The sequence below is a fragment of the Cupressus sempervirens genome, chromosome 4 (assembly GCF_028749045.1).
Source record: "Cupressus sempervirens isolate cs-2001-9-10 chromosome 4, ASM2874904v1, whole genome shotgun sequence".
In the NCBI taxonomy this organism is placed as follows: domain Eukaryota; kingdom Viridiplantae; phylum Streptophyta; class Pinopsida; order Cupressales; family Cupressaceae; genus Cupressus; species Cupressus sempervirens.
In genome coordinates, this window is record NC_143121.1 from 688,240,102 (window position 1) to 688,255,953 (window position 15,852).

At 31.5% G+C, this 15,852-nt stretch overlaps 1 protein-coding gene across 1 annotated transcript; it reads right to left on the reverse strand.

The window, feature by feature from the left end:
• Positions 1–3,386: 3,386 nt before the first annotated feature.
• LOC149563146 (uncharacterized) lies at positions 3,387–4,204 on the reverse strand. The gene is made up of 2 exons (XM_089823975.1): positions 4,011–4,204; positions 3,387–3,930 (listed from the first exon to the last, which is right to left on the reverse strand). The coding sequence occupies exon 2, from the start codon at positions 3,928–3,930 to the stop codon at positions 3,586–3,588; it is 345 nt and encodes a 114-aa protein (XP_089680101.1). The 5' UTR covers positions 4,011–4,204; the 3' UTR covers positions 3,387–3,585.
• Between the last annotated feature and the right edge of the window lie 11,648 nt (positions 4,205–15,852).

Sequence of the window (15,852 nt, forward strand, 5' to 3'; positions counted from 1 at the left end):
TTTGATGAAGACCAGAATATGCAAGCAACACAAAAAAACAATATAAATCCTTCTAAAATTTGTAGGTGGAAAAGAATGGGAACCACAATTATGCAAACTTGAACCAAAGTCTTAGACACCTGGCTCCTAGAGACAAAGCCTCTTATTGTGCATGTAGGAGACACATGGAAAGGTAAGGCCCTCAGGGGAACATCACGTTACAATCCTTTGCCACCGCATGGCATAACACCATGAACTCAATTTTTTTAGTTGAATTTTAAGAGAAGGAAAATAAAAAGATCCCCCAAGAAAAGTAGTTGAACCAATGCAAAATTAGAAATAATGCAATACAAATTTCATTTTAGTAGAAAGTAATCCTGTGACCATAGTATATAGAAAATTGTATGGTCTTTTCATGATTTTCAAAGTGTGAACTATTAGAAATGAAGAGACCAAAAACATTAATCCCCACCTTAAAAGGTAGGGACTAACAATCTAGTCACTAATAATCATAGTAGTTTTGGCCTATCTATCACTAACCAAATGTTTGTCTTTACAAAAAATGAATATAAATTATATTATTCCAAAATTCACAGAGTGCACCAAATACAAACCAACAAATCGTGAAAGTTACCAAATGTAAGATAGAGATCACTTTAACAACTATTAAAATTTAATATTCTTAAATAGTTTATTATTTTTACGTAGTTATAGATTTGAAGGCATTTATTTGTACAGTATATAACCAAGCCATAAATCTTAAATTTCTTTGTCTTATTGTATTTTTTGTAGGCAAGATACTCTTGCATTCACTTTTCCAAAACTACCTAATAGCTATATTATTTGCATCAATCAACATTAATCTTTCTTTCATAAATTAAAATTTTCTAATGTTTTAAATTGTTTTATTAAATTTTAATATTATATACTTTATTTATCTTAGATATGATTGGCTAAATTTATTTTGCGTCATAAGAGTCCTTTTTTCATAAACTTATCCATATTACATTTTTCTTAGCTAGCTAACAATTATATATGACTAGTTAATATAATATATCCTTAGTTATATTCAATACAATCATATTTAATAATATAATGTATTAAATTAAATTAAAAATAAAACAAGATAATTTGTATTCATTATTTTCTTATTACAATATTATATTCATTCATAATGTTTTAGTGGATATTAACAATAATGGTAAAACTATGTATTAAATATAATTACCCTTTTATAGGAAACATGAAGAGATATTAACTCATCATTTCTAAATATCTATCATATATATATATATATATATATATATATATATCACATTATATACTTTAAAATATTTATGATATTATTTGTAATATTTATTATAAATAAATTTTATAATATAAAATACATTATTTTATAATTTATATATAATATAATAATTCATTTTAATATATTCAAATACAATTGATTATACATTACAATATACCTTATATTTTCTAATACTTTATTTATCATTTAGAATATCTAATTTAAAACTATTTCTTGAGGGAAAATACAAGCCACTATGTGGCACTTGTTTGATTTGATTTTTTCCTATTTAATTTGCCACGTATTATTGGGAAGATCATATTAGATTTATTGACTTAATGAATGTAACTAATCAAATAAAAAACCTTTTTATTGACCTAATTAATGTAAGCAATCAAATAAAACATTTATTTTTTAAAACCTCATTTTCATTTTATTATTATACTACTTGAGAAAAAAAAAAAAAGCAAAACTATAATTTAAAATTCAAATATGAGTCCTCTCATTTTTTCTTGTGATATTAAGAAATTATTACTTAATACCTCAACCCTTTCTTTGCTTCTCCAAAATAAAATAGTTGGCAATATATATATATATATATATATATATATATATATATATATATATATATATATATATATATATATATATATATATATATATATATATATATATATATATATATATATATATATATATAAGTACTATGGCACAATAGACATCTCTTATTTAAAAGAAAGCTAATAATTAAAATTAAAATTATTAATCTCTTTTAATTAGTTAGTATGTAGGGGTTGTTCACCCATCAACCCCTACTATTTTATAGGCAGTTCAGACTGAGTGTGTCGGAAGCATTTGTTTAGCTTCCTTCCAATTGCCCACCCTCTATATATTAATGGGGGTAGGGACTAATAACCTTCGTTCCAGAAGGATAACTACCTTGTAGGGCGGGCACTTAGCAAAGAATCTAATAATAGGGGTGGGCTTAGAAATGTTAGTGAACTGTAGCCTACCAAAATGTTAGCCAAAGTTCAGTAGACAATTTTGATATAATTAACTACTTAACTACTTAATTAAAGTTAGTTTGATATAACTAACTACTCAACTATAGACTACTTGTAGCCTACCAGAAAATAGGGGTGGGCTTAGAAATGTTAGTGAACTGTAGCCTACCAAAATGTTAGCCAAAGTTCAGTAGACAATTTTGATATAATTAACTACTTAACTACTTAATTAAAGTTAGTTTGATATAACTAACTACTCAACTATAGACTACTTGTAGCCTACCAGAATGTTAGCCAAAGTTCAGTAGACAGTTTTGATATAATTAACTACTTAACTACTTAATTAAAGTTAGTTTGATATAACTAACTACTCAACTATAGACTACTTAACAACTTAATTAAAGTTAATTTTGATATAACTAACTACTTAACTACTTAATTAAAATTACTTAATTAAAGTTAGTTTGATATAACTAACTACTTAACAACTTAATTAAAGTTAATTTTGATATAACTAACTACTTAACAACTTAATTAAAGTACTTAACTTAATTAAAGTACTTAATTAAAGTTAGTTTTGATATAACTAATTTCCTTTTGTACTCTAGGGTCAGCACCTTGCCTCTTGGCTTTCTGTTGTAATCCGAGATCAACCTCCTCTTTCTTTTTGACTTTTTGTATCCCGAGATCAACCTCCTCTTTCTTTTTGACTTTTTGTATCCCGAGATCAACCTCCTCTTTTTGGCTGCTACCAACTACTTCAAAAACTAACTACTTAATAATAATTTCCTTCTAACTACTTAATAATGATTTCCTTGAATCATGGACACTCATAAGGTATGATCTCCTAGGTATGATCTCCTTTATCAAAATGGATGTTTGTGTTTTCTTTTTCCGAAGTCAAAAAGAAATACCTTACAGATATTATTATTACTTCAATAGAAATGTTAGAGATGTCAAATGAGATAAGCATTTGTTTTAATTCTTAGAATTAAAGAATTACCTTGTGAATGTGCTTGTGAATGTGCTTGTACAACGATCAGAGATGGGCATTCATGCTAGGTAAACAATTCTACAATTCTATTTCATTTAACAAACCAATAAAATACCAACAACAAGAGATAATAGAACACACAAAAAGGCCCATCACAATGCCTTATTACATGACGAAAGAGAAGTGTGTGGTCCTAACAAAACACAAGAAACCAAGAAAGGCCAGTCACAATGCCCTACTACAGAAACATACTGAACTCTCCAATTCCAGGAACACTTCAGAGGATCCTTCATAAAGAACTCACAATAGAAACGCCCACATTATAAGGCCATGAGAATAGCCATTATTGCTAAGCAGTAAGCAGTGACTAGCATAAAAGCCCTCCAACTAAATCGTCGGTCGGTGTGAGCAGTGGGAGTATATGTGCCAGTGTTGGCGAGGGCATATGTATTACTCGTAGTGTTGGCGGTGGTGTTGTAACCTTGCGTGGCGAGGGGATCATGGTGTGCGGTGCCACTCTGGTCAGTATGTTTTGCCTCTTCTTTCTGAGCGGCATGCTGGACCTTCTCAGCGTGAGCCCTCCTCTCTGCCTCGCTTTCCCTCGCTTCCTTCTTCTGCTCAGCCATCCCCTTCTCAGTCCTGTCATGCGCTGATACCTTCTCCATCTACAATACATTACCAACCAACATTTATCTACTATTTAATTACCAACATATAATTTCTAGAAACAAGAGCGTCCACTAACCTTTTTCTTGGGCGGAAGCCTTGGCCTTTTCCATGCCCTCCTTTGTAGTGCTGCCTGCGTTGCTCATCTTCTCCTTCGCTGCCGCCGCTGCATTCTTTGCCGACTGCATCTTTGCTCTGCTAAGATATGTTGCACAATATTATGCTTCTTTTCGCTTACTCGAGAAAAATCCTCTTTTTATGTATCTGAATTCGAGGGACTCTGACTGATGGAAGAGTGTGAGAAGAGGCGATGATATATAGAGATGGGGAAGAGGATAGACACTGAATGGGAGGCTACGTGGGGAAGGACACGTTTCAGGGAGGGTTTACACGCGTAAATCATGTTCCTCCAGCTAAGTTCATTTCATCGTATCTTATTTCCTGCTTTTAGACAAAGTCGGTCGTCTTGAAACATAATTGTAATGTCACAGCCATGCTACGCAAAAGAGGAGAAACGGCATGCAAGTAAGATTGCTTTTATTCTCTACATCTTAGATTTATTATTATTATTATTCTGTCCTTAGGCAGGAGACTATAGTTGAAGTTTTCTTTCTAATCAGGAGACTATAGTTGAAGTTTTCTTTCTAATTAATCTGCCTCGAATATTGTGCATTTAAAACGTTTATCCTAAGGTCTTGTTCATTTAATTATATTAAGTATAGTTTTATTAGATTATTTTTAATTTTTGATTGGTGGAAACTATTTCTGCCGTTGGTCTGTTTTTTATCAACCAAAGAATTTTATAAATATTGCATGCTGTTTCACATGGCATTGGGAAAATAATTCGTTTAGATAGTTTGTGCCTCCACATTTGGTATACACATAGACAGATGGAAGCTAGAAGCATAAAAGCGGTTAACACACTTTATGCATCATAATTTAGAACCTATATTTTATTAAAACATTTTCTCCAAATCCATCCCCAAAATTTTCTGGATCTTTTCCTTTGTCCTCTAAATGTAACATCTCAATCTAAGGAAAACAGCTCCAGGTAAAATTCATGACTGATTTTTTAAGCTAAATTGCATTCTTCAATTAGCTCTGGAGTGAGTTCAATTTAAGATTGGCTTAACAATAGAAAACATCCACACATAGAGTAAAATGTCTTATATTGGAAAGATTATGCAAGGTCAGAAACAATTTTTTGTCGATGGATTTTCTATTTGAAGATGGCATCGAATCAGATCTGCCAATGTTTAAAGAAGGAAATTCTATTTCTTTTGTGGATACATCTCTTAATACAGGAATTATGTTGTCTTCATTAATAGACATTTTGGGGCCATCATTTTGAGAAGAATAAAGGGCTAAATGGTGCTACAGAGATTCAATGTAGTCTGCAATGTCTGACACTATGGAGGCCTTCTTTGAAAGTAATTTATATTTTCAATGTTAGTTATAATGTATAGCAAGCTTCTATAATCTTTCATGTGACATTAACCTAGAAAGAAATGTCCAGTTCTGAGTGTTTGCAGATCTATAACTTACTCTCAATATAATAAGAACATTGAGGTTGCCTAATCTAACCGCATTCCTTCTGCAAATCAATAACGTGAGGATTTCTTTGAATGATAATTACTTCAATAGAATTTAAGAATTTCATAGAGATATGATATTGTTTAGTTTTATCCATGATATTGAACTCCATATATTTTGAATTCTACAATATCCAAAATTACAAATTTCTAGTCCACTGAGTAGAATGCAGGCTTCTGCATGTTTTTATTGATTTTTTTCCATCAAACATAGTGATCATTTATGAGAAGAAGAAAAGCTTTCTGGTTCAAAGAGTTTCTATTTATATTCAATCATCTATTATTAGATGAAGAGTAAGATTCTAATTTAAAATGTGTATATTTTTTAATTGACAATATTTAATGGTCTATTATAAAATGAAGAATAAGGTTTTGATTTAAATTCTATATTATTTTAAAGAAATTTAATTACTATTCATGATCTATAATAAGAACATTTTTTTTTAAAAAAAACTATATTTAGCTTTCATGAGCTATAATCAACATAATAAGGTTTTTTCTTTAAAGGCATGTATTTTTCATGTAATTTCCCTATAAAATTCAATGATCTATTATTGAAAGAAGATTTAAATCTTGGTTTAAATTATAAATATTTAAAAAATTTACAATGACAATAATTGTTCTATGTCTTGAAAAAATAAGAATCTCATTTGAATTGGACATGTTTTTCAGGCAAGGCTTTAGATGGTACTCCTGATATATCATCAAAAGATGGATAAGTTTCAACCTTTTAGAAAATACTAATGATATATATCATCATAAGAATTAATATTTGAAATAAACTATCTATGTTTTTAATAACTTCACTAGTATACTTAGTAATCTATCACTTAGGAAGACTTACTTTTTGGTTTAATTGTTCATAATTGTGTCTCAACCTTGCAACCTTTTTCTAGAAAATTCTAGAAAATTTTAGTCAAAAAACTCTAGAAATCTTTTATAAAATTCTATAATTTGTTTGTGATAGTTTTTCACATGTTTATGAGTTGGAAAAAGGTGTATGAGTTGTTAAAAATGTGTCTAGTCTATAGAACAATGTAGAAGGGCTATTTTTAGAGTGTAAACAACTCATTATATGACTTTTATGGCAGTCTAAACTAGAGGAAAAAATTATGGACGAAAATGGTATTCGTGGAGTTACAATTTACAAGTGGGAAACATGTGGCATGGTTGTTTTGCTCATGGTTTTGGCCCATGGTTTTTTAAAACCACAAATGGTTTCCAAATGGTAAATCACTATAAAAGAAGGGCTTGGGGAGGTGTTTGAATCACCAAGTTCTATTTGCAAGACTAGTGCTAGAAGGAGTCTCTCTATGTCTGAGTCTGAGTTCGAGTTGTGGTGATGTGCTCTTATAAGAATTTGCATTGCAAGTGTACTATAATCTTCCAAATTCGAAAATACATTGTACAGAATTTGGAGGGTGGGATTTTTCTCCCAGAAGGGTTTTCCTATGGCAATCATTGTGTTATGCATTCCTTTTTGTTTTTATTATACTTTATTATGCATTTCTTGAGATCTCTACAATAGATTAATTAAATTTGCATAATTGTCCTTTCAAAGATAAGTGTAGGAAGCAATTTTGCACAACTTTGCTTCCTTACAAGTTGTATTAGAGCCTAGCCAATTTTGGTTCTATTTATTGGGTATAGGGTTTTTTGAGCTAATCAAGGTTTGAGTGGGAGGTTGTGTAGAGGTTTTTATTTCTATGTTGTAAGACTACAAAGATGGCAAGCACATCAAGGAGGATTGATGTAGAGAAGTTTTCTAGCACAAACTTTGAAATGTGGAAGCTGAAGATGGAAGATCTATTAATTGATCAGATCTAAAGATGCAGTCAATGAAAAGATATTGAGACCCACAAATCCAACTTTAGTCACAGAGTATGATGTGAGAGAAAAAAAAAGATAAAAGCCTCATCAGATTGTGTCTTGCAAAATCTATACATATTAATGTCCATGAAGAACCTACCACAAAGAAGCTTTGGAAGAAGCTAAGTAAGATTTATCAAGTGAAATCACTTGTGAACAAGATTATCTTGAGGAAAAAGTTATATTCCTTGAGAATGGAAGAAGGTGGACATATTTCTAAGCATCTTGAAAGTTTTAATATGTTGGTGACTCAATTGACCTCAGTTGGAGTGTGGATGGATGTATGTTCATTGCCAGACTCATGGGATAGCCTTGTCATGGCCATATGGAGCACTTTAGTTGTCTTGAAGATGGAAGACATTGTTGGTTCTCTACTTTTCGAAAAGATGAGAAGGAAGGTCTCGAGTGTTCGAGGAAGACCAAAGGAAAGAGGCAAGAATGACAAGTAGTATGGCCATTCTAAGTACAAGAATAAGGGGAGATCAAAATCTCATGGTATGTCCAAGGTGATCTATTGGAATTGTGGCAAACCTAGACACTTTCGAAAGGACTGCAAAGAGGAAAAGAAAAATAAGAAGAAGAAAGATTCTAATTTTGAGTCTGAGAAGGAAGATGGAGATGCTTTCATTGTAGCCTTGGCCACCTATGTAGGTGATAATGCATGGTTGATAGACTTAGGTGCATCTTTTCACATGAATCCTAATAGAAATTGGTTTAGTAAATATGAAAATTTTGATGATGGTAAGGTGTATTTGTGTGATAACTCAGTTCTTGATATTGTCAGTCATGGAAGTATCTATGTGAAATTTTTTGATGGTAGAATTAGAAGATTTGATGGTGTCTTGCATATCTCGGGACTAGAATTTGTTATTTTTTAGTAAACTAATAGATGCAGGTGTGCATGTATAGTTTTTTGAAGTAGGTGTGAAAATGGTGAGAGGTCCTATGGTAATAGCAAGAGGAAGTAGATTGGGTACATTGTACTACCTTGATGCATGCATGGTTGATTGAAATAGTACTTCTGATAAGATTGTGAAGAGGACTACTTTGGAGAAGGAGAGGGTTTCTCTTTCAATAGATGGTCATGGTTTTTGGGTACCCAAGGGTGCTCTATCTACTGTATCAAAGTTACCTGCAGAGAAGACTACGTTATGGTACTAGAGACACAATCACATAGGTGAGAAAGGTCTACAAACCTTAAAGAATAAAAACCTTGTTGATGGCTTGAATGATTTCAGTCTTGAGTTTTATTTTTGTGATTATTGTATCTATGGTAAACAAAATTGCATTTAGTTTTACTCAAGTTCTCAGAATTCCTCATGTATTTTGGATCCAATCCATTCGGATGTATTTGGTCCAATTGGTGTTCCTTCTATTGGTAGATCAATTTATTATTTATCTTTCATTGATGATTTCAGTAGAAGAACATGGGTTTATTTTCTTAGAAGTAAAGCTGAAGTTTTTAGTCATTTCAAAGAACTTAAAGAAATGGTTGAGTTGCAGACTGGAAAGAAGATAAAGTGTTTGAGAACTGATAATGGAGGTGAATATTGCTACAATGATTTTGACACATTTTGTAAAGATTGTGGTATTAAAAGAGAGAAGACAACTCAATATTCTCCATAGAAGAATGGAGTTGCAGAAAGAATGAATAGGACCCTAATGGAGAAGGCTAGGAGTATGCTGAGTGGAGTTGGACTGGAACAAAAGTTTTTTGCTGAAGCTGCAGCCACTACTTGCTACCTAATAAATAGGTCTCCTAAATTAGCTCTTGTTGATAAGACACCAATGGAAGCACGGTTGGGCCACAAGCCTTCACTTAGACATCTGAGAGTTTTTGGTTGTGAGCATATGCTCATGTGCCAAAGGAGAAGTGGACAAAATTGGACAACAAAGCTATCAAATGTACCTTCATTGGATATAGTTATGGTATGAAAAGATAAAAGGTTTGGGATCCTATTACACAAAAGGTATTTTACTCTAGAAGTGTTATTTGTAGAGAAACTAAGCCTTCTTTTGTTACAGTGCAGCTAGAATAGATAAAAGAAAAGAAAGATGTGATTCAACTTCCTGCTACTCCTAAGAAAGTTGAATCGATGCCCTTAGAAAGACAAGTTTTTGAAGAGAGCTCTATGAGTTCTAAATCATCAAAGGACGAGGGAGAACTTGATCATGAACCTAAATCTTAACCTAAACTAGATCCTATCTAAAGGTCTAGTACATAGAGGAAAGCACCAGAAAGGTATGGATATTCTCCTAATGATTGGAGCTGTATATTTTCTTTGAATGTTAATATTGATGAACTAAAATTTGTAGAAGAGGCTCTTGGTATGAATGATTAAGAGTCCTTGAAGATATTCATGGAAGAAGAGATGGCATCTCTTAAGAGGAACAAGACATGGGACCTTGTACAATTGCCTAAAGGATGGAAGCTTGTTGGTTGTAAATGGGTGTTCAAAAGGAAGATGGGTTTAGATGGAAGCATTGAGAAGTATAAAGAATAATTGGTTGCAAAAGGTTACACACAAGTTGCAGGAATTGATTATGGTGAAATTTTTTCTCCTATAGAAAAAATGACAGCTATTCGATTTTTACTTTCTATTGCAAAAACTTATGATCTAGAAGTTGAACAGATGGATGTGAAGACAACTTTCCTTCATGGAGATTTGGAGGAAGAAATTTATATGACATAGCCATAGCACATTGTGGTGAAAGGTAAAAATCATTTGGCCTATAAATTGAAGAAATCCTTGTATGGTTTAAAACAAAGTCTTAGGATGTGGTACTAGAAGTTTGATACATATGTATTGAGTTTGGGATTTGTGTGATCCAAATCTGATCACTATATATACTACAAGTCTGATGGTGGTTATTTCCTAGTTATTGCCTTATATGTTAATGACATGTTGTTTATTGGAAAAGGAAAAGGTTTGATTGTAGAACTAAAATCTCAGCTCTCAGCAAAGTTTGAAATGAAAGATCTTGGTATAGTAAGGTACATTCTAGGAATGGAGATTATAAGAGATAGACAAAATAGAAAGCTTTGGCTAGGCTAGAGCAATTATGTTGGTAATATTCTAAGAAGTTTCAATATGTAGGATTCCAGACCATTGATTGTTCCTATTACTATGGGAACAAAGCTTTCTAGCTCACAGTGTCCTTCATCCCCATTGGATATGGAAGAGATGAGTCAAGTACTGTATTAGAGTGTTGTTGGAAGTTTGATGTATGTTATAGCCTGTACAAGACCAAGCACTACCCAAGTAGTGGGACTACTTTCCCATTATATGTCTAATCTAGGAAGAGCACATTAGGATGCAGTAAAAAAAAATTCAGTTGCTTGCAAGGTAGCTCAGAGTACTCTATATGTTTTCATGGAATAAGATATGAGAATTCCTTGGATATTCAAGGTATGCGGATACAGACTAGGCTAACAATGTTGATAGAAGTAGATCCACCAATGCATATGTGTTTACATTATTCGGTGGTGCAATCACTTGGATGAGCAAGTGACAAGTTGTGGTCACTTTGTCCACTACAGAGGTAGAGTATATGAAAGCTACTCATGTCTGCAAGGAAGCCATCTGGCTTAAGAGACTATGTTTAGATATAAAGTTCAAACAGGGTGCAGTGACAATTTATAGTGATAGTCAAAGTGCAATCTGCCTAGCAAAGAACTAGACATTTCATGCCAGGACCAAGCACATTGATTTATAGTATCATTTTGTGAGAGATATGGTTGAGGATGACAAGGTGAAGCTAGAAAAGGTGAAGAATTTGGTGAATTTTGTTGATGCATTAACTAAGCCCATGAGCACAGAGAAGTTCAGAGGGTTTTCAAAGTCTATAGTCCTCTTGGCCACTAGCAATTAAGTCCATGACAATGTGGATCCCTAACTCTTGCAAGGTGTTCAACAAGTGATAGAATGTTGAGAATTGTGTCTCAACCTTGCAAGCTTATTTCAAAAAACTATAGAAAATTTTAGCTGAAAAGCTCTAGAATTTTTTTTGAAATTTTTAGAATTTTTTGTTGTAGTTTCCACGTGTTTATGAGTTGGAAAAAGGTGTATGAGTTGTTAAAAATGTGTCGAGTCTCTAGAACAATGTAGAAGGGCTATTTTTAAAGTGTAAACAACTCATTATATGACTTTTATGGGGGTTTTGAACTAGAGAACAAAATTATGGATGAAAATGGTATTCTTAGAGTTACAAATTACAAGTGGGTAACATGTGGCATGGTTGTTTTCCCATGGTTTTGGCCCATGATTTTGTAAAAGAAAAAATGATTTCCAAGTGGTAAATCACTATAAAAGGAGGGATTGGGGAAGTGTTTGACTCATCAAGTTTAGTTTGCAAGACTCGTGCTAGAAGGAGTCTCTCTGAGTCCACATCTGAGTTCGAGTGTGGTGGTGCGCTCCTGTAAGAATTTGCATTGCAAGTGTATTGTAATATTCCAAATTTGAGAATACATTGTGCGGGTTTTGGAGGGTGGGATTTTTCTATCAAAAGGGTTTCCCCATAGTAATCATTATGTTTTGCATTCATTGTTATTTTTATTATGCTTTATTATGCATTTCTTGATATCTCTACAATATATTAGTTGAATTTGCATAATCGTCCTCTCAAATATTAGTGTAGGAAGTGATTCCGCACACCTTTTCTTCCTTACATTAACAATGTATTTTTTTTAGTTTATGTTTCCACCCATGCTCTTTATTGTATTATCAAAGGAAGAATAAGCTTTTATTTTAAATGTCTTTGGTTTTCAGCTGATGTTTCCCATAAAACAGACTAATCGTGTATGTTTTCACTTGATTTTTCAATTATATTCAGTGACCTATGACTAGCAAAGACTTACTTTTATTTTTGGTTTAACATTGTATGTTTTTCAGTGGATGTTTACACCTAGAATGAGTGATTAGAAGATAAAGAATAAGCCTCTCGTTTAAGGTATGCATGTTTTTCAGATGATGTTTTCCATTACGCTCAATGATCTAGCATTAGAAGAATAAGGTTTTAGTTTAATATGTGACCATTAGTCAGTTTCCATGTTGGATCACACTCATTGATATACCATTAAAAAAAGAATAAGCACCTAGTTTTAAACTGTGTATCTTTTAGCTGATGCTTTTAATGACACTCGATGATCTATCACCAGTGGAAGAATAAGAATTCAGCTTAAACTATGACCATTTCATCAATTGACACTTTAGATCACAATTAGTTATCTATCATTAAGTGAAGAATAGTATTCAAATTCTACATATTTTTCTTCTTTTATTTTTTTAAAATATTGAAGAGCATTCTATAATTTTTAGTTGACATTTCCATCATGCTTGAAGAAGACTAATTTTTTGGTTTTAGTTAAAATCACATTTAATATATTCCTCTTTCTTACAATGAACACCTAGAATGGTAAAAAAAATATTCAATAAGTACATAATTTATGCTAAAAGAGTACATTCTATTAATACATCACTAATTATTATGAATATTGAACACCTAATCTAAAAAAATTTTATGCATTCAAATTCAGACACAACACATAATAATAAAAACTCTAGAAATTTAATGTCTCAAAAATACAAGGCATATCGACCATGTCTATGAAGAAATTTTGAGATAGTTGATCCATATCTCTTCTCCACACTTGTGCACCCTATAAGGGCACTCCACATAGCTTACCTTAATAGTTTAGCTTGACAACAAGGAAATTATTTCAGAGAATTGATTCATGCCAATCTACCTCATTCTTTTTGCGAATGAATGGATCTCCTTGACCAATGGAGAAAATAATGCTAGGTAACCACCATTAACAAATCGTTTCATTTTGAAGTCCATTTCTCCCCTTCCTCCACTAACCCAATATTTTGTATGGAATTGATGAGACTATGGCACTACCTACAATGCAAGGGCACAAAACCCTTATTATTCTTCTTATATTTCTTCACCGTTGCACTTAGATCATCCCCATCTACAAATCCTTTCTCATCATGCACAAATTCTAGATCATATTGACTCCCAGTTACACAAAGTTCCATATTAAGAGTGTTTGGAATTTGCAAAGAGGAAGAAATCTAATAATTTTCATGATCTAACAATCCACAATTTCTAGCCACATGATCAAATTTCATTATGCCTGGAGAATAAAGAACTAATATTGATTCTTCCCAATTAGTGAGTTGTTTTATCTATCCACAAGTCTCTAGCATGATAGATATTCCTCTGAGTTGTGGCTATTGTTGACAACAATAGATTATGCCAAGAGCATAGAAAATAGAGAGGAATGGTTATTGAATAATTGTAATGTCACCTCACAAAGAATGTGTTGGCAATAATCTATTTTTAGTAGGATGGTCTGTGGCACCCATTTATCATTATCATCTCATCCTCAAGGTAGTTGTTTTGCTTTTGACAAACCAAAATATAAGCACATTTTCCATCATGTAGGTAATTTATATGAAATAATAGATACTAAAACCTTTCAATTAAGAATAAAATACACAGGATGCTTATTCTGAAATCTAATTTTTTTTTATAAAATATTTTATATCTGTTGAGATGAAAAAAATAATAACTTGAGAAACTTCTTCAACTAAAAAGTGAGAGAAGTTTTTCTTTATATGACCTATGAACAAGGAAAATGGTAACTTATTACAAATTAGTGAAATAGTTAAATAAGTTATCTTTAGAGAAAACTATTTTTACATATTCATCAGATTGAGAAACGTTTCTTGAAAGTTGGAACATAATTATTTTTTGGTTGATGACTGAGTGTAATATAAAAATTCCATTTTCAATATCCTCAATGAAAATATATTTCTCTAATGGATTTTTACATTTTTCTTGATAATGCACAAATCTCTGATCATATGTCTACTATGCATACTAGAAAGCTTACTCTTCACCTACATTTTGAGAAAAATTTGAATGTATATGAATTTTTTGAATTACATATAACAAACTAGAGAATGGACAATGTAGTAGGCTTCTCTTCTCTATTAATCAAATCAAATCTACTTACTTGGATTTACACTTACATTCTCCTATTTTGTGTAATTACTTTTCTTTCATAATTTACTTTTCATTGTTCATGAAAGGTTGGGACTCAAGCTCCAACAGAGCTCTTGTTATTATTATTAGGTTACTTTCCATTAGCCATTATTGAATATATGAGATCTTTGTAAAATTTAACTATAGTAAATGTGTGAAAGATTATGATAGCTGATTTCTAATTGAAGGCATTTAGTGATTGTCAATTAATATTTTAAAATTATTATCCTTTTATTGATGGTTCTTTTACATGTAATTAATTTGAATATTGTATGAATAAAATAAGTCATATTTTAACTTTTTTAATTGAATGAGTAATTTATGATTCAAATAAATAAAAAATAAATCAAATTATAAAGCATTTGTATACCTATTTTTATTTCTAAAACTAATTTTTCTAATTCAAGGACCAACACATAAATCTTCACATCTCCCCTACTTCTTTATGTTTTTCGAACACTTAAAACTCTTATCTTTCTCTCATGAGAGACGGATTCATGTTGAATCACTACTCATGAAACATGGGTCAATGAGTTTGACTCAAAATCACATAGTTAAATCTTGATAGCAATATCACAATTTCTCTCACATATCCAAGGATAACTTCTCAGAGCTTCATTTGAACACAAAAAGCCAAGTATAGACTATTTGGTGTAGGGAGATATCCTGTAGGTATAGTGCTTTAATTATAAATTAAAAATGTTAGTTTAATCTTTCTTGGAAGTTATTTTATAAAATTTAAATTCAATATATAACTATGTGCACATTATGAGTCTCATGATTATGTTATGAAGTACAAATAATCACTATTGTATTGTCATAAATGGTTTAGATAATATCTTTGAGTAACCAAATCTTTGAAATTTATTAATTATAGGAGGAATACCAACACCCAAGTGTTTACATGCCTTCCATTAAGATGTAGCCCTAACCCTCACAAAAGTAGAAACTCAAGCAAAACATCAAAATTATTATTCCAATTGGAAACTAGTGGTGTGTTTATATGCAAACATTTTGTGATTAAAATCTATATTCTCTCTACATTTGTATGACCCATTTGACTAATTTGTAACAAATAGACAGTATGGCCAACAATATCATAGTGATATTGCACCACTTTATAAAAATATTTAATAATCAAAAGCACATTTTGTGATAGAAATTTGCATCATGTGTTCACATAGGTCTATCTCAAACTAGGTAACAATAATTATAAACTTCACATTCAATCTCACGACATGGTTTAATAAGATAATTATGAAAATATTCGAATTGAATATGAACCTCTTATCACACACTTGTTGACATGATCAAAGTTTGATGCAATGAAAATCACCTAGGCAAGTGTGTTATAGGCAACTATTTTATCAATATTATTTTCAATATTAAAATCAAGACATAAAGGGT